At 42.8% G+C, this 18,635-nt stretch overlaps 1 protein-coding gene across 1 annotated transcript in view; it reads left to right on the top strand.

Moving 5' to 3' along the window:
* zgc:113232 (uncharacterized protein LOC541546 homolog) overlaps positions 1-18,635 on the top strand; it is a 43,383-nt gene that overhangs the window by 4,494 nt on the left and 20,254 nt on the right. The window contains exons 4-10 of the mRNA XM_051935557.1: positions 1,355-1,408; positions 1,511-1,564; positions 3,485-3,538; positions 5,013-5,084; positions 5,171-5,206; positions 16,917-16,961; positions 17,051-17,083. Coding sequence (XP_051791517.1) covers positions 1,355-1,408; positions 1,511-1,564; positions 3,485-3,538; positions 5,013-5,084; positions 5,171-5,206; positions 16,917-16,961; positions 17,051-17,083 — 348 coding nt within the window. The remainder of the gene's footprint in view (positions 1-1,354; positions 1,409-1,510; positions 1,565-3,484; positions 3,539-5,012; positions 5,085-5,170; positions 5,207-16,916; positions 16,962-17,050; positions 17,084-18,635) is intronic.

Below are 18,635 nucleotides of genomic sequence, written 5' to 3'. Positions count from 1 at the left end.
ATTACAGTGTTCCAAATAGCACAAGAAAAAAAATAACCGATGTCAAGATTCAGGAAGACATTTTTGTTGGTCCACAAATCAGACATGTCATCGATGACAAATAGTTAAAATATCTGATAGTGTGGGCCAGAAGAAGTCCCACAGAAGGCTTTCAAAGATGTTGTCGAGAATTTTGTAGGCGGCAGCAGAGTGCAAAACTACACCCAGCTGGTTGACAACATGCTTCAAGCAGACAAAACCATGAAACACAACATGTTGCTAAAGATTCTCAATTCACACTTGGACTTCTTCCCTGCTAATTTTGATTTTGTCAGTGATGAACATGGTGAAAGGTTTCATCAGGGTGCTGCAACAATGGAAAAGCTGTTTCCCGGCAAGTGGAGTCACATCAACACTGGACAACTATTGATGGACACTGAAGCGAGAATCATCAGATGCTGAATACAAACGATAATCAGCAGCGAAACATTTTTTAGCTCAGTTGAACTAACACAATGTGTCAGCATCATTAAGTGATTAAACACACTAAATTCAATAAAAGCTCATTTCCTGTTTCTCCAAATTCCTATGTCATACCGTCAATCTGTGATTATATTTTTGTCCAGTTTGGACCCATCTACCATAATCACCAAGCATAACATTTGAAGAAATTTGTTGTCCCATGTGATTGTGAAACACAAACGACACTACAGCAGGTAGCAGTGTGGAAATGTCAACCTGATTGTTGCTTAATCCTTCCAAGTGGTTTGCTTAGAAAATTAGTTGAATATCATTGGTTTTGAAATTTCCACCACATTTTATTAATAATTAAAAAAAAATGACTTAGGGATTTCAGTTTTGTATATAACTTGTGTTTTTGGGGAACCTGAGTGGGATTGACCAAACATCCCATTGCCCAACAACAGAATTCAGGCTTCTCATAGGGGATTTCCAGGCCAGTGGCACAATATAATAATCCGTTAATGGTGCCCTAGGTTCTCCCTCCAGTGAACTGCATCTGCTAGATCTACAACAGGAGACACCCAAGAGGGACGCTCATTAAATTTCCAAACATCTCCATTTGGTCTAGTGGAGAAGTGGCTCCAACACTGGTAGCCTGCCCTTGGTTGGTTCCTGTCTTGTTCTATTTAATGCAGAAATAGGTTTTGGATTGATTCATTTTTTTGGAAGTTAATGTATGAATGAATACTTTCTTGGCATGAATATTGGGATAAGTGAGCTTTAGACATAATTAAAATACATTTTAACGTATAATGCACACCAGTTTTATAGTGTATGAAGTAGCTGAAGATCTTACAGCTCGTAGGGTTTGACTGTAAATGTGCTAATGTGAATTTATGTCATGTGCATGCAGGGAGATGAAGGCTTGGGTGGCATCCCCGGCATTGATGGTGAACCAGGAGAAGATGTAAGTGAACCAGCTGATAATACCTAAGATGATCAACTGCATGTGTGTGAATGTAAAGCTGAACAAGAACATGTTGATGTATTAAAATGTCTGTGTTTCCAGGGTCCAATAGGAGTACCTGGATTTGAGGGTGAACCTGGACCATTTGGACACAAGGTAGGTAAATTAGTCTATTTACTGTAAATATCACACACTGTAAGTTCACCAAATCTACTTTTGTCACCTAGTCAGATCTACTGAGCCTAGCTTTTTCATTTTTAAATTATGATGATTCCTTAAAAACATTAAGAATGTTTTTTGTAAATACTCCTTGTACGTCATATGAAAGAACGTCACTGAACCCACAATGAAGAGATGGAGACGTTTCCCAATCTGAAAGGAAGGAGGATGCTTCTTGTGTGAGATGGTTGTCTGATCATCGTTTTCTCTTGAAAATCTGCAGTGGTGCCCTGGAGAAAAGAAAAATCACCCAATTCATGTGTTAAATAAATGGCAGAAATACACACTCGATCAACACAGCACGATGTCTCTCGGCCAACTGATTAACCAGACTGTAGGCAAAAAATACAATAGTAGCATATTCAATAATTACACCCTACTCCCGAGCTATCAGAAGATTCTGAGAATTTTTGGTGTGTGGCGAACCGTGGTTTTAAATAAATAAGCATGAGTCCCAGAGTGTGTAGGGGCTCCCAACGTCTGAATGTGTATGCGCTGCTCTGAGGTTGATTGGGGTGCTTGGCTGATTCACATGCAAATATGAGTGGGTCAGTCAATTAGGTATTTCATTCATACCTTAGAGCAGGTGGAGGACAGCACCAGCATACAATCGGGGCTATCAAGGGAACTTACACGGCACAGAGGGGAGATAATTGGACGAGAAGAAAAAAAAGACGTCCTGGAGTAGAGCTGGAGGGGCGAATGGTTGAGAAGTAAACCAGATGGCAACAAAAGCATCAGAGAGCGTGAGAGAGGAGACTAAGGCCCCAAAGTGAATGGCACTCTGTGGGGTGTCCCCATTGATCAGTGTAAGAGCAGGGGTGGCAACAGACCTTGCAAGAAACCATGTTAGCACCGCACTGGTGTATGGGATGATGAAGGTTTGGCTGTGCGCGTCATGGAGGATGCCAGTTGAGGCAGGCAGAGCTAGAGTCAGGAGAGGCGGTCTTAGCTGTCGGCATCTCTGCCAGTTGGGTTGAGTTGGAGAGATGGGTGGTGAAGCATGCATTGGGCTTGCTGAGGAGGAACTTACTGACAATGTGGTTTTACTTGGAATTGAGCAACTGTTTAATCTGGATTTCCAAATTGGTTTTTAACTTCTATGTTACTCTGGATTTTATGAATTATTTATTGATGCCTGTGGTGGGTTGGCACCCTGCCTGGGATTGGTTCCTGCCTTGTGCCCTGTGTTGGCTGGGATTGGCTCCAGCAGACCCCTGTGACCCTGTGTTCGGATTCAGCGGGTTGGAAAATGGATGGATGGATGGATTTATTGATGCACAGCACTTTTTGGAACTCCTGTCTTTTGTTTGGTTTTTAATGAAAACACTGATTTGCTCTGCAGCAATCCCTTGCCGAACGTGTATGTCCTCATTCACCCGGCTCATCTCGGTTTATGACTAATTGCCAGTTTTGGGTTTTAGAGGCCTCTGGAAGCAACTAGGGAGTGTGGAGCTGACCCAGTACGTCACACATCTGGAATACATGAAAAGATTTACCTTGAAATTAGAAACAAACACAAAAATCCTAGGAAAAAATGAACCCTAATAAATTTCTGAGATGGTATAGAAATGAAACAGCAGCGAGACTAGACATTTTCTTCACAGTAATCAATGAAAACTTTGAAATTGTGACCGCCTCTTAGACCCGAATGCTTCTGGTTCATTTCACATCTTTATTCATGACTTCAATATTTAATATGATTGCAACTTGGAGAAACACTTAGAGTTTGAATCAAATACCTGAATATTTCCATTTCAGTCCTTAATTTAAATAATGAAAAGGGCTCATTTTTCAAAATGGGTTTTGGGTAAAGGGGATACTGATGGATTAATGCAGCTTCTTTTTTCTTAACAGGGTGAGAAGGGAGACCCAGGACTTAGAGGACCTCAGGGACGACAGGGTGCGCAGGTGAGCATTTCTTTTTTGTGCCTCATAGGCAGTCATTATACCTTTTTAGGTTACTGCTGGGGTGGTCACAGCTATTTTATAGCAGTTATCACCTCTGTCACACAGCTCTGGGGTCTTGGGTTTGTTGTCCTGCTAAGTCACTATGTACAGCAGGGGTCCCCAACTCTGGTTCTAGAGGGCTGCAGTGGCTGCAGGCTTTCATTTTAACCCTTTTCTTAATTATTGACCTGTTTTGCTGCTAATTAATTTCTTTTGAATTAATTTTGTTTGACTTGCTCTTGAAGACTCAGACACTTTAATTGTTTATTTTTCCTTAATCAGCTGCCCAACAATTATGAGATACAAAATGAGCCAAAAAATGACTAACAAACTGTGTCCATCATGCAATATCTGAAAATAAAGAAAGGTGAAGGTCTCAGCAATGCTGATCTGCTCAGGCCCATGAAACATTTTAACGGTGATATTAGAAAAGAGAAAAATCAGCAATTTTAGAGATGTATGCTATTGCATAATGAGAGCAGCAACAAGCCATGGAACTAAAGTAAAGGAACGGGTATAATGAACAACTAGAATAAACCTAATTGAGCAACTGGTTGGTGTGAAATTGGTTGGAGTTTGAGGCCCTGACTTAGTTGGTCTTCTGTTGGCTCACTCACTTCATGTTTCATTTCTGTTTGTGTGCCATTTAAGGAAAGAAATTAAGCAAGTCAGAGAAACGTTGAAGAAATTCAGTGGAACAAATCTTAAAAACCAAGTCAAAATTAAAGGAAAAGTAGTTAATTAGCAGCAAAAACAGGTCACTAATTAAAAAAATGGTTAGAATGAAAACCTGCAGCGACTGCAACCTTCCAGGACTGGAGTTGGAGGCCACTGATGTACAGGTTGGATGCTTTCTGCACATTCATCTGAGTCTTCTCTAGGTAGTTTTGGTTTACTCCCATAGCCTGCCTCTAGGTGAGTTCTTGAATTGGTTTGTCCTTTATCTAACAACAGATTCAATCTTCTCCTAGGGGATTTCTAGGCCAGTGGCACAATCTAATAATTCATCTTCACTGATACCTCTCCAAAGTCCAAGCTACTAACAGATCTGCAAGACGGCACCGGTGCTTGTGGTCAACCAATCAGCAGAAGTCATCACCCGAGCCCCACCCACAATAGTTCCTGGTTGAACAAAAAAGTGCATACCCTGGAGTAAGAGCTAAAAAATAAAAACCCAAACCTACCTACCAATAACTACAAATGACCCGAGTTCCTACAGTGGGAACCAAAAAGAACCCTAGTTCTAAAAAAGTTTTCCTACAGTGTGAAAGAGCCTAATAACATGACGATGAGTTAGTTAAGTTAGAGAGCCACACTTCCATCATCTTCGATGTTGTGTCCCTGCCTGTTTTCTAGTTAAAAATATAAACGCTAAACTAAACCACTAGGTGAATTTATTTTTCACAACATAAATGGATGTATCCTTTAATTTTAGGGACCTAAAGGAGACCCAGGAGATCCAGGCTTGGTTGGAAAACCGGGGACTTTAGGGTTGAAAGGTCAACCAGTAAGTATGCATCTCCTCTCCATGTCATTTGGGTTCAGTAACGTTTCTTTTGGGACTCAAATTTTTCTTTTTCATTTTTTAAACAGGGAGCCCAAGGAGAGACGGGACCAGATGGTGACAAGGTGAGTTTGCCATACATAGCGCATTTCATTGTCTTTTAGTTTGCTTTTATATCCCCTTTAAGCATAGCGGGAGCACAATTTGAAATGTCCATCTCAGAAATACTCCATGCCATCACTTTAGCTGATGTGCTTCGAAAGCTTTTTCCTTCTTCAGGACCTAATGGTCAAATCGCCTTTAAAAACAGGATGACATTTTTAACAAATCTATTACAAACAAATGCTTATAAAAGGTACTTACATTTCTAAATGTGCTCCCTGTGTACAACTTGATTTTTAAGCATTGAAATCTCTCCAGATGTTTGTGTCCCCAATGTGACAAGAAAATAATCTACCTTTCCTATGTGTTATGGAAGAAACCAAACAGACCCAGCCTGTGACGGCTCAAGGGTGCTGGGATTTTATGCGCCACTAGAGGGAGGCCTAGAGTAGCATGCAAGCAGCCAGACCTCAGTTAGGAACAGAGAAAGAGCCTGCAACTGTGAGAGAGATGGACGTGAGGTGAGAAGGTGGTGTGGTTTAGCGATAAGAGGTCCTGTTAGGTAGGCACCACGTGGAACCTTCAGTTTCATGCTGCCTTTTTGTGTTCTCCCTATGAGTGACCCTCCCTAATGTGTTTTATATAATAAAAAGATCATCTCTCTGTTATAAAACAAAAAACAACTTGGGATGAGACTGCAACAAGACGTGATCTTTTGAAGAGAGACAGAGACACTTTCATGTCCCGCGAGATGGTCAAGTCACATCATACTTACAACCTTTGGAAGCAAGTTACGTGATACACATGCAGAGCCTGCTGTACAGGCTTTTAAATGTTAGAAGCTCCGCACGAGATGCAGATCATGTAGCAGCAAGCCAGCAGCTGATCGAGCAAAGAGGAGGTAAAAAAAAAAAAAAAAAAAACACCTGTTATTTGTTTCCTATTGTATCACCGTTTTAAGAGGGGTTTTGTAGGAGTGAATACATCTCCTTGGGGTGCGTTCAGCCCCCCTCTTCACAACGGCACGTAGCCATAGAGTAAAGATCGCATTATCGCAAACAAACGGAAAATATTACTCGGTGAAATAACGGGACAGCATAAAGAGATCGCATAGTGTTTGAGGATGTCTGAGGGAGAAGAGAGACAAGGCAGTGACTTTAAAATGTTTGAAGTGCTGTACGAAATGCAGATCACACCGCACAGGAGCAGCAGCAAGCCAGCAGCTGATTGAGCAAAGAGGAGGTAAAAAAAAAAAGGAATTTGTTTCTCATTGTATCACCATTTAAGAGGGGGTTTGGAGGAGCGACCGCTTCTCCTTGGGGTGCCTCGTTCAGCCCCCCTCTTCACAACAGTGTGTAGCGCTTGGCAGGGGGAAGGGGTTGGCGAACAAAGCGAGCAGGGGGAAAAGCCCCCTAGTTCTATATACTTTAATCCGGGTGTGGAGAGATTCCACAGGAGTGTCCAAATCTGTTACCGTATAGCCATCACTGTAGATAATCAACAACTAACTGCCTGATAGTCCAGTTAACAGAAAGTCATGTATTATCTATTTTAAACAGCACCTTTCCTGTTCAATATCTTGACACGCCACTTCATCAAAAGGAAGTGGAAAGTGAAATAAACCATGTAGATCAAAGCGAAGATATCCATGAACCCTATAACTGTTGTGTTTTACTATGTGCAAATCTCCAAAGATTAGCAGGTCTTTGTAGGCTTCTAGTATGAACACAATGGCCACTGAGCATATCAGTGACAAGGACAATGAAGATGTCACTCAAACCTTTAAAAAAAAAAAGTAGAGGTAGTCAGTAAGACAGTCGGTCAGGCATAACCGTTAAGTGTGTAGGTGCAGAGTTTATCTTTGACTAAAGAACACCTCTGCCTTAGTCTGAAAAGTAATGACGTGCATTGTGTCTTCATGCATTTATATTTGGACAGTGTGATAACGTTCGGTAAACGTTGGAGTATTACACATAAAATAAAAATGTTAAATTTGAAGACCCAATGGGAGGCCTGAAACTTGAAAGTAACCCTAATGAGGAGGACCTGGGTGTCATATTGGAATTATCTGTTGGGATTCTTGAGAGTAATTCCCAAGGACATAACTTCCAAAAATAGGGGGGATTTGCCATTAAACCCCAGCTAGTAATAAGGGCAAACAGTATCTTTATAAAATACTAGCTGTGTAAGCCTGTGCTGTAAAAAGCCCAGGCTCCTAGAAACCATGGATTCTGGGACTTCAATCAATCAATCACATCACTTGTGTAGCAGCAGCTAAGCGAGTTTCTCTTTTGCCGGCAGTTTCACTTTGGCGACAGAGTCACTTTCTTTGAGCTTCATGCTGTAGCCTCGCACTTCCGGGCTGGACAGACAGACACACACACACTTCCACGTGTACACGTTTGTTTATATATATATATATATATATATATATATATATATATATATATATATATATATATACAAACTAGGGGGCTCTGCCCCCTACTCGCTTCACCTGCCAACCCCTGGGCGGGCGCTATGCACTACCCACTTTGCAGCTCTGCCACTCGTGTATGGGGAAGTGGATGTACAATTTAAACGGATTGTTATTTTCAGGGGAATTGTTACATATGCATAATAGACCTAACTATTTTACATTACAGCGAGTAATTAACCATAGTAAAAAATAGTAAAACGTAATAAATTGAAAGAAAACTATGTTTCATGTTGCGTTGGAGGTATTCGTTGCGTTATACATTTTCATTCTGTTTGGCTTTGAAATTAACACACAAATACTTTTTAAAGTTACACTTTCACTGTAAAACTTAAGTAAAAGCAATATTTGGAATTAACTTTTCATCAATATCACATTTAATTTTGATTCCGTGTTTGGAGTTATATCGTGACAATTCAACATATAACTGCCTGTGAGTGAATTTCGTTTCTTTCTCTCTAATAAATAAATCGACTTTTTCGAATGTTTGTCCCTGTGATTTGTTAATTGTCTTTGCAAAATCTATTCTAACGGGAAACTGTTAATGTTTTAATATGAATGGCATATCAAGATCTCCTTTGGTGTCTCATGTTATCCCCTGAAGATGTACTACATTACCTATCTTGTCGCCTGTTAAAATTTTACATGTCAGAATTGTTTGACCAATTTTGAATACAACTAATCTTGTCCTATTGCACAGCCCATCACTCAGACTTTAATTACGTCATAACATTACGATACATCCTTCTTTCAACAGTAATTCGGCTGGTGGGAGCCTGGACGGTGTTAATGGTTGTAGATATTCTTTGTGATATTGTAATTTGTTGTTTTCATCTTCCGCACCATCACCACCAACTGTTTCAGCCGAGTCTATTGCTACGCATTTTAACCAATTTGCCAATTTGATCATAAAAATTTATAAGAGCACAGGAACTGTGCCTGACAAAAGCATTCACACGAATGAGAGGTGAGAGGACCGCAGGCGTGGGCTGTTAACCTGAAATGGTTAAGAGGGGGACGGGACTTGAAAAAATCTCTTGGCAATAGTCTTGTCTCAAGATTTTCTTTTATAATAGAAATAAAACAAAATATACAATTTACAGAAAATGCTCTGAATAAAAAATAAGCTATAGTCATGGCCGAAATTATCGGCACCCCTGGAATTTTCCCAGAAAATGCACCATTTCTCCCAGAAAATTGTTGCAATTACAAATGTTGTTGTATATACATGTTTATTTCCTTTATGTGCATTGGAACAACATGAAAAAGCAGAGAAAAAAAGCCAAATCTGACATCATGTCACACAGAACTCCAAAAATGGGCCGGACAAAATTATTGGCACCCTTTCAAAATTGTGGGTAAATCGTTTTATTTCAAGCATATGATACTCGTTTGAACTCACCTGTGGCAAGAAACAGGTGCTGACAATATAGTAATCACACCTGAAGCCAGTTAAAATGGAGAAAAGTTGACTCAACCTTTCTGTTGTGTGTCTGAGTGTGCCACACTAAGCATGGAGAACAGAAAGAAGAGCAGAGAATTGTCTGAGGACTTGAGAACAAAAATTGTAGAAAAATATCAACAATCTTAACTCTACAAGTCCATCTCCAGAGATCTTCATGTTCCTTTGTCCACATAACATAATCAAGAAGTTCACAAAACATGGCACTGTAGCTAATCTACCTGGACGTGGACGGAAGAGAAAAATTGATAAAAGACTGCAACGAAGGATAGTCTGAATGGTGGATAATCAACCTCAATCAACTTCAAAACGTATTCAAGCTGTTCTGCAGACTCAGGTGCAACAGTGTCAGCTTGAACTATCCATCGACATCTGAACGAAATGAAACGCTATGGCAGGAGAGCCAGGAGGACCCCACTGCTGACACAGAAACATAAAAAGGCCAGACTGGAGTTTGCCAAAATGTACTTGAGGAAGCCAAAATCCTTCTGGGCGAACGTCTTGTGGACAGATGAGACCAAGGCAGAGCTTTTTGGTAAAGCTCATCATTCTGTTTACAGAAAACGGAATGAGCCTACGAAGAAAAGAACACAGTCAAACATGGTGGAGGTTCTAAGATGTTTTGGGGATGTTTTGCTGCCTCTGGCACTGGATGCCTTGACTGTGTGCAAAGCATCATGAAATCTGAAGACTACCAAAAGATATTGGGGCGCAATGTAGGGCCCAGTGTCGGAAAGCTGGGTCTGCATCAGAGGTCATGGGTGTTCCAGCAGGACAATGACCCCAAGCATACCTCTAAAAGCACTCAAATGGTTGAAGACAAAGTGCTGGAGAGTTCTGAAGTGACCAGCAATGAGTCCAGATCTAAATCCGATTGAACACTTATGGAGAGATCTCAAAATTGATTTTGGGAGAAGGCGCCCCTCAAATCTGAGAGACCTTGAGCAGTTTGCAAAAGAAGAGTGGTCGGAAATTCCAGTTGAGAGGTGTAACAAGCTTGTTGATGGTTATAGGAAGTGCTTGATTTCAGTTATTTTTTCCAAAGGGCGTGCAACCAAATATTAAGTAGAGGGTGCCAATAATTTTGTCCAGCCCGGTTTTTGAGTTTTGTGTGAAATTATATCAGATTTGGCTTTTTTTCTCTGTTTTTTTGTGTTGTTCCAATGCACATAAAGGAAATAAACATGTGTATACCAAAACATTTGTAATTGCAACAATTTTCTGGGAGAAATGGTGCATTTTCAAGGAAAATTCCAGGGGTGCCGATAATTTCGGCCATGACTGTATGTGCAGCACAAAAGGCAAAATTGAGATGTCTGACAAGCGAAAGGGCAATCCAAGTAAACTAAGTCTCAACACAGAATTCTGAAGGTGTGCGCTTTAATCACAATGTCTGAATTGTTTGTAATTTTAAACTGTGGAGCAGAGGGAGAAATCAAGGACAAAATGGGTCTTTGTCCCAAACATTATGGAAGGCGCTGAAAATTGTCCCCATGTCAATGTGAGTGTGGACCCTGTGATGGACTGGCACCCCGTCCAGAGTTGGTCCGTGCCCTGTGTATGATGCTGTCGAGATGTGGTCCAGTGCCCCCTAAGTGAGCCTGAATTGGATGAGTCAACCTTGCTATGTCATTTCATTCCTCTCATTAACGTATTGGAAGAAGTTGGGTGAAGGCAGGTCATTTAAGGCAGTATATACGAGGGGGGGGGGGGTGGTCAACCTAAAGTTAGAAAATGGAACAAACCTTAACAAAACTGATGCTGTCATTTCTCAATGTTGTCTCCAATCTTCTCAGTGCACCTGTGCCACCTGCCTGGATGCCAGCAGAATAAAAGGTTTTGTCTTGTCCTCGCCAACACTCGTGTACACGAGATTTATAGACGAACACTACATGCTGAGGGGTACTCCGGTCACTAGTGCACGTTACTGTGACTTCCTGGAGACCAATGTGAAACCTGCTATTCAATCTAACCGGTGGGAACTGCTGTCTCAAGGAGTCCGTTTGCTGCAAGACAATGAGCTAAGACCCTGCTAAGATCACCAAGGCTTGTCTGGGGAAACTGAATTCTGAGGTATTGCCACATCCTTCGTATTCGCCAGATTTGGCACCGTGTGATTTCCATCTTTTTGGACTGCTAAAAAAACATCTGGGTGGTATTCAAGACAGATGGTGACATGAAGAACGTGGTACACGAGTGTTGGCGAGGACGAGACAAAACCTTTTATTCTGCTGGAATCCAGGCCATTCCAGGCAGGTGGCGCAAGTGCATTGAGAAGGGTGGAAACGACATTGAGAAATGACAGTTTTGTTAAGGTTCATTCCATAATCTAATAAATCCCATTTTCTAACTTTAGCTTGACTCCCCCTCGTATAATAGTGAGGTTACATAAGAGGTTTATCCAAGGGGAGGCCGTTAAAATGAGGAAGTTATGAAAAAGAATTGTGTTGCTTGTTCTCCTTATAAGAGTCAACTGACGATTATATAACACCCTTGCAGAAATCAGTAACAGCCAGGGGCTACCTGCTGCCATTCTTATTTTGTTACTTGGCAAGTCAGTCCTGATGTTGTAGAGCAGTTTTAACTGAGAACACACTGGGCGTCAGGAACTGTGTAGGGATAAAACACATCGAAAAAAGGAGTTAATGAGGTCAGTTGAGATAAAGACCTCACTTAACGGATGTCATCCAGGCAGAGGTGGCTTTGACTAAAAAGTTTCTACTTCTGTAGTGACACATGAAGGAAATCGTTAGTTGAGAGCATGGGAAAGAGGTGCATGACTCGGTCTCAGGCCGCAGTGAGGGAGTGTGTGTTTCAACCACATATCACGTTTATGGCTTTGTTCACTTTTAGCGTTAGAATATTAGTGTACGCTGCTCCGCTTCACACTGCAGGGTCTCCTGCTGTTGGCATTGGGCTGGAAAGCAGCACTAAAATAAATGCTGTCATGCTACTGAAATTATCGATATAGCAACAGAAATGCCTGCAGACACGAAGACACCACGCTGACCCTGATGCCATCTCAGCTCCTGTATAGTAGTAGCCCCACTTGGCATAGGGCACCCCGTCAGCCCCTAGGCTCTGAGGCCACTTCTGTGAAGACCCTCATTAGGGGGAGCACCTCTGGATTCAGTGCGCAGGACTCTGTAAGGGGCCCGGACTCATATTTCATGTTCAAGTTATATACATTTTAGATTAAAATTGTTGCTTGCATGTCTCCCTCACACAAATGTAGGTGATATTATTTATCTTGATTTCCAGGGGGCATCTGATACGTTATCACATCAGGGGTTAGAAATCGAGGGCAATGGCTCAGACAAACAAAGCAAAAAGTTATGGTGAGATGTCCTTTTTCAGAATTAGGTGATGTTAAAAGTGTTGTCTATCAGGGTCAGTGCAGCCCCTCTGACCTTTTTTATATACATAAATGATCTGGACAAGAATATAATCAAGATGTTAATGTAACGTAACTAGATGGAAAGGCAGATCATGTAGAAGCAGCTAAATTGTTACAGAGGGGCTTGGATAGCATAGTGACTTGGCCAGATTTGTGCAGGATATGTAAAGTATGTGGCCACTAGGGGGCAGACCAGAGCCCCAAACTCTTGACACAATTGCTAACAACACAGACCCAGGTTCAAATAAACTCCTTTATTAAACAAATGCCTTACTACCAGGCTCCTTTAATGACCAGTTCTACTTCCAGGAATAACCCATGATTCTTCTCTGTTCATTATCTCCTCCTCCTCCCCTCTCTAGTGAGCTTTGCCTGACTCTTCTCCCAAGTCCCTGGGCCAAGTGGAGGGCTTTCGTTTAACACCCTGCCCAGGAGTGCTTCTGGTACTTAATTAATAACTTCCAGGTTGGGCAGGATCACACTGGTCCCTGGGCAGTCAATATCTGACACCTCCTCCTGGTGGCCCCCACAGAAACCGACAAGGAATCCCCAAGCGACCACAACTAATGTGGTCATCCATATTGGGGCACGCCAGATGGGATGCTGAGGCCTAGTGTACTGGGGGGGGGGGGGGTGCTCTGCTCATAAAGCAGGCGGTCTCCCACTGCTCTGTCCTCTTAGTTCCTCCCACGTCCAACCAGGGAGTCCCTTGGGGGCTGCTGAGACACCAGCCTTGATGTAATTGCTGCTGCATCATATTTCCATGTCCATATTTTGGCATGGAAGGGGAATATCACAGCTCACTTGTTGACTTTTATAATGGCCTCCTGGCCAGACAAGAGAACAGGGTCCATCCCTACTGGGACGCCTGTTCACCCCTCACAAATATTACATGTAGGAAGTAAAAATTGTAGATCTGAATACAAAGTGGGAGGTCAGAGACCTGAAAGTACACCTTCTGAGAAGGAGCTAGAAATCAAAATGGACTCATCACTATCTACATCAAGCCAGTGTACAGAAGCGACCAAGAAGGGCTAACGGGGTATTAGGTTATGATGTGTGGAGTACATGGCAGGGGAGGTCATACTTACAGTAGCCACCCCAAGGGCTACAACTTAACAAAAGAAAAAGGACTGTGACACCCCTAATTTAGTGGAGATAGGGGACCTCCTAAAAACCAAACTCTCTCCCCACACAGGTCTTAATCATCCATCCATTATCCAACCCGCTATATCCTAACTACAGGGTCACGGGGGTCTGCTGGAGCCAATCCCAGCCAACACAGGGTGCAAGGCAGGAAACAAACCCTGGGCACAGCATGCATGCACACACACACACACATATACACACACCAAGCACACACTAGGGACAGCTTAGGATCGCCAATGCACCTAACCTGCATGTCTTTGGACTGTGGGAGGAAACCGGAGCACCCGGAGGGAACCCACACAGACACGGGAAGAACATGCAAACTCCACGCAGGGAGGACCCGGGTCTCCTAACTGTGAGGCAGCAGCGCTACCCACTGCGCCACCGTGCCGCCCTAGGTCTTAATCAGTTCAGATAATTTTAATACAGATGCTTTAATTACTGGGTTGATTAAAATGCAATTACAATTTTCTAAAATGCACAAATAGTTTAGTTAAGCTAAGAAAAGTGTAGTCAATTATAACATGCTTGACCCCTACCCTTGGGGTCAGATCAGCCAGGGCTATTAGTATAATTAAATGTTTCGATCCCGACATCACCAGGCAAGCACAGACTAGGTGAATAAAAAAAGTGTTTAGCGAAATAGCAAAAAAACACAAACAAATGTAACAGTAAAAGAAAACCGAGAAAAACTTTGCAAACCACATAACATACCACACAACAGAATACTTGAAACAGTATGACCCATATTATGTTAGTAGGTCCGGAGGAGGGCGACCAGGCTGATTCTGTGTACTATTACTGTTACTGTTATTAACACTAAAAGAAGCTCTAGTTGAGGTCTTCTTACATGACAGTATGGGACTCATAGATGCATTATAGGTTGTGCCTAATATAAGATGTTAGGGTTGTGGCCTCCAGGCGGCACACCAGCTTTCCACTAGGCACAAGTCCATCAGTTCACACGGCTTTACTGTATTTACATGGGAAACACTTCCCCTTTCGTTCCCCACCAAGCACCATAAACAGAATCCATAGCACTTTGTCTTCTTCTCCTCTCTTTCTGCCACCACTCCTCATTCAGCAAGCTTCACCCTCCTCCTCCTGAGTCCAGCTCCCCGAATGAAGGCAGGCAGCTCCTTTTATGATGCACCTGGGAGTACTCCAGGTGGCTCGTGAGTGAGGTCCGGAAACCCGACCAAAGTAGGGCTCTCCAGCACCCCCAAGAGGGCTGTGTCAAACTCCAACTCCTATGGAGCCCTGTGGGTGTCCGAGGCACCACTGCAACCCATCTAGCACTCCGTGGGAGGCAGTGCTCTCTGCATGTGTGCGGGGGGGTCCTTCCTTTAAGAAGGCGTCCCAGACAAGTAAGGGGCCTGGCTGCCCATTACAGGGGTATATAGCTTGATGTGAAGAGTTCAAGTCAAGACAAGTTATATTCAACTTATCTAGCGAGGCCTAACCTGGAGTTCTGTGTTCAGTTTTAGTCTCCATATTACAAGATAAAAAGACATAGCAGCACTAGAGTAAACCCAGAGAAGAGCGACCAGGCTGATATTCCTTCTCAGGTTAAGAAAATGCACATTAAGAAGGGGGCAAAATTGTACTGTGGATTCAAGCTAATTAATTTAACAAGAACACACATGGAAACTTGTTAGGGGTAAAGTTTGCACAAACATTAGAATGTTTTTCTTCACATACAAAGTGACCAAGTATTGTGGTAGACAGTGGGACTTTAGGGACTTTCAAAACTCGACTTGATGTTGTTTTGGAGGAATTTGGTGGCTAGGATTGGCCTGTTCTCGTCAAAATTTTTCTAATTTTCTAATAAGCATTTTTCTGCCTCATTCCGCGCTGTCTGTGCAACGCGGTCGCAGAGAGCTTAAACAATAAAAAAATGACAAGGGTGAGCTTTCTTGAAGGCGTTTACTGGACGTACCTCGTTGTAAACTGACATATATACAAAAGGAACATACAGGCATTTACAGGTGTAGAACCAAAGACAATAAAGAATGATTTACAAAGCAATACATAGCAGACAGTATACATTAAACAATAAATCTTTAAAAGACACTTACAAGGTGAGTGATTTCCAAGGTTGGATCAAGACAAAGAGAAGCGCGTAGACAGAGGTTCAAATTGCTGCGTACCAGAACTAACCAGACCCAGGGGTTTATATACCTTAAAGATACGCTTCAGACGCGACCGAAACAAGAGATAAAAGGGTGCCTACATGAGACACATGGGGTGCATTGTATTTAAATGTTTATTATGTGACCTACATACTTTACGTGAGCTTCATAGACATTTATGACACCACTGGTACTGTGGGACGTGACTGACAGGTGTGTTAATAAATGACAAGACGTGTCTGCGTGGGTTTCCTCCCACAGTCCAAAGACATGCAGGTTATGTGCATTAGCGATCCTAAATTGTCCCTTGTGTGTGTGCTTGGTGTGTGGGTGTGTGTGTGTGTGTGTGCGCCCTGTGGTGGGCTGGTGCCCTGCCCAGAATTTGTTTCTGCCTTGGACACTTTGCTGGCTGGGTTTGGCTCCAGCAGACCCCCGTGACCCTGTGTTAGGTTATAGCGGGTTGGGTAATGACCGACTAACTGAATGACAAACGGGGGTTTACAGCTCAAAAAATAACAGTAACAGCTAACAGCATGTGGGGCAGAACAAGCATACAAGGCAGAACAGTGATGCTCGCAGCTCTCTGTTCAAACCCCATCCCAGCGGGTCACTATTTTTATAAAGTTTGACACGAGTGTGTCCTGCAGTGAATGGACACCACGTCCAAGTGTGGCTCCTGCTTTTCAACCAATGCTACTGAAACAGGTTGCAGCACTTCAGGATTGATAATGCATGGATAAACTGATGAATGCCCAGATAATTATGTCTGTGTGTTAATGAAGCAAAGCGTGGGTATAAAAAGGGCAAGCAATGCCAGCAGTAGAGTGAAGCTTGCAGTGCTGATCATTCTTGTAGTGGAAAAAGAGAGATGCAGTGGCAGATACATAGAAACCACAAACTAATTCATGTGTTAAAGACATAAACATATCATATGAAGAAAAGGTTTGACTTGACCCTTACTGTTAATTTTGGGACAAAGGGAGGCTTTTGCTTTGCATTACCTGCAGACATTCCTGAGAGATGTGAACTAACATGCCCTTCTCCTTCTTTATCTTACTGTGAGTTTGAAAGATACCAGCTTGTTAATAAACTGCCGTTTCAATTCTTTCTATCATAGGGTGAAATAGGCAGACAAGGTGTTAAAGGAGTACACGGGGACAAGGTAAGAGCACCGGCCTCGTGGACATCATTAGCTGTAATAATAATAATAATGAGCTTGTTACTGAACGTGTTTATTCTGTTTTATCATAGGGTGTGACGGGCTTCAGAGGAGACAAAGGAAAGGTTTGTAATTTTCTCAAGAGTTCTGTTCACTGCGGACATTTTATACGGATTGGGTCTTTAGACTGAGTGAGGAGTCTGAGTGTCTGGGCTTGCGAGTGTCCTGGATAAAAACCAACATCCAGGCCTTTAATGGGCACAGCCATCAGCAGTGTGTCTGTTTGCGGAGAGAGTGTCGACCTTGTCGTGAGGTTTACTTGCCTTGGCAGTGACATTCATGTCTCTGACGACTCTTCCTATGAAGTCAGTAGACGGATTGGGAGAACATGGGGGTTCCTGAGGTCACTGGGGTGTGTGGCGCTCCCTATATCTATGCAAAAGGACGAAGGTCCAAGTCTTTAGAGTCCTGGTGCTTCCTGTCTTGCTATATTGTTGCGAGACATGGACGCTACCCAGTGACCCGAGACAAAGAACGGACTCCTTTGGTACTGTGTCTCTCTGGAAAATCCTTGGGTACCATTGGTTTGATTTTGTGTTGAATGAGCGGTTGCTCATGGAGTCCCGAATGAGGCACATTACCTGCATTGTGAGGGAGCGTCAGTTATGGCACTACGGCCATGTGGCGCGTTTCTCCGAGGGTGATCCAGCTTGTAAGATCCTCATTGTTGGGGATCCGAGTGGCTGGACCAGACCAAGGGGTTGCCCACGTAACACCTGGCTGTGGCAGATAGAGGGTCATTTCTGAAGGGTGAGACTGGACCACATGTCTGCCTGGGGAGTTGCCAACTGTTGATCCCGAGTTGTTTCGTTGTGTAGTGGGTGCAGCAATGCACTGCACCAGTGCATGCTCCCCAACTTGACTTGACATGACTTTACTTGACTTGGGTCTTTAAGTTGAGCCTATATGGGTGAGTTTGGATGTGTGCGTGAAACTGGCCTGGATTGGCAACCTGGCCAGGGTGGGTTTCTCTCTTGCATCTAATGCTGCAGGCATGGGCTCCAGTCCTGAATTGGATTTAAGTGAGTTTTGTAATTAATGGAGGGCTGGGAGAAGTTTTGTCTGCCAGAGACAGACCTTTAATACATACATCTGGAGACAAATATAAGTGATTTGTGCTTAGAAGTGGGTGGGAACAATAGATGAGTCATTGAGTGTCACATTTCTAAACCAATCCAACACCTCATGAAGGCGACATCCAAAGTAGGGGAGGTGATTTTGCACTGCAAAGAGCCATGGCGACCTTGCTAACCTGGACTGACAGAGACCAAGCTTCTGACCACAATGAACTGTCTACAGTCACAAAGACCCCTATGAAACATACAAGCCGTATCACATGTGAAGAGAGTACATGGCATGTGTTAAAAAGAAAAATAACCTGTTTGTTGCAGGGGAAAAAACTTTAGGTAAAACCAGACTATACATTGGAATTTGAAGACATCAATGGAATAGTGGTAAAAGTGAATGATACGTTATTGCAGGTACTGTGCATGCTCTCTGTGGTGCACAGTTACGACAGCAGTGTAAGAGTTGACATAAGGCTGAATGAGTCGGTAGCTGTGCTCATGAAAATATGAATTGCAAAATATGCAGTTGAAATGGAAGTGAAAAGGACTG

Source organism: Erpetoichthys calabaricus, chromosome 13, assembly GCF_900747795.2.
Source record: "Erpetoichthys calabaricus chromosome 13, fErpCal1.3, whole genome shotgun sequence".
NCBI classification, from domain to species: domain Eukaryota; kingdom Metazoa; phylum Chordata; class Cladistia; order Polypteriformes; family Polypteridae; genus Erpetoichthys; species Erpetoichthys calabaricus.
The sequence above is the reverse complement of the archived record's forward strand: the minus strand, read 5'-3'. Positions and strand labels throughout refer to the sequence as shown.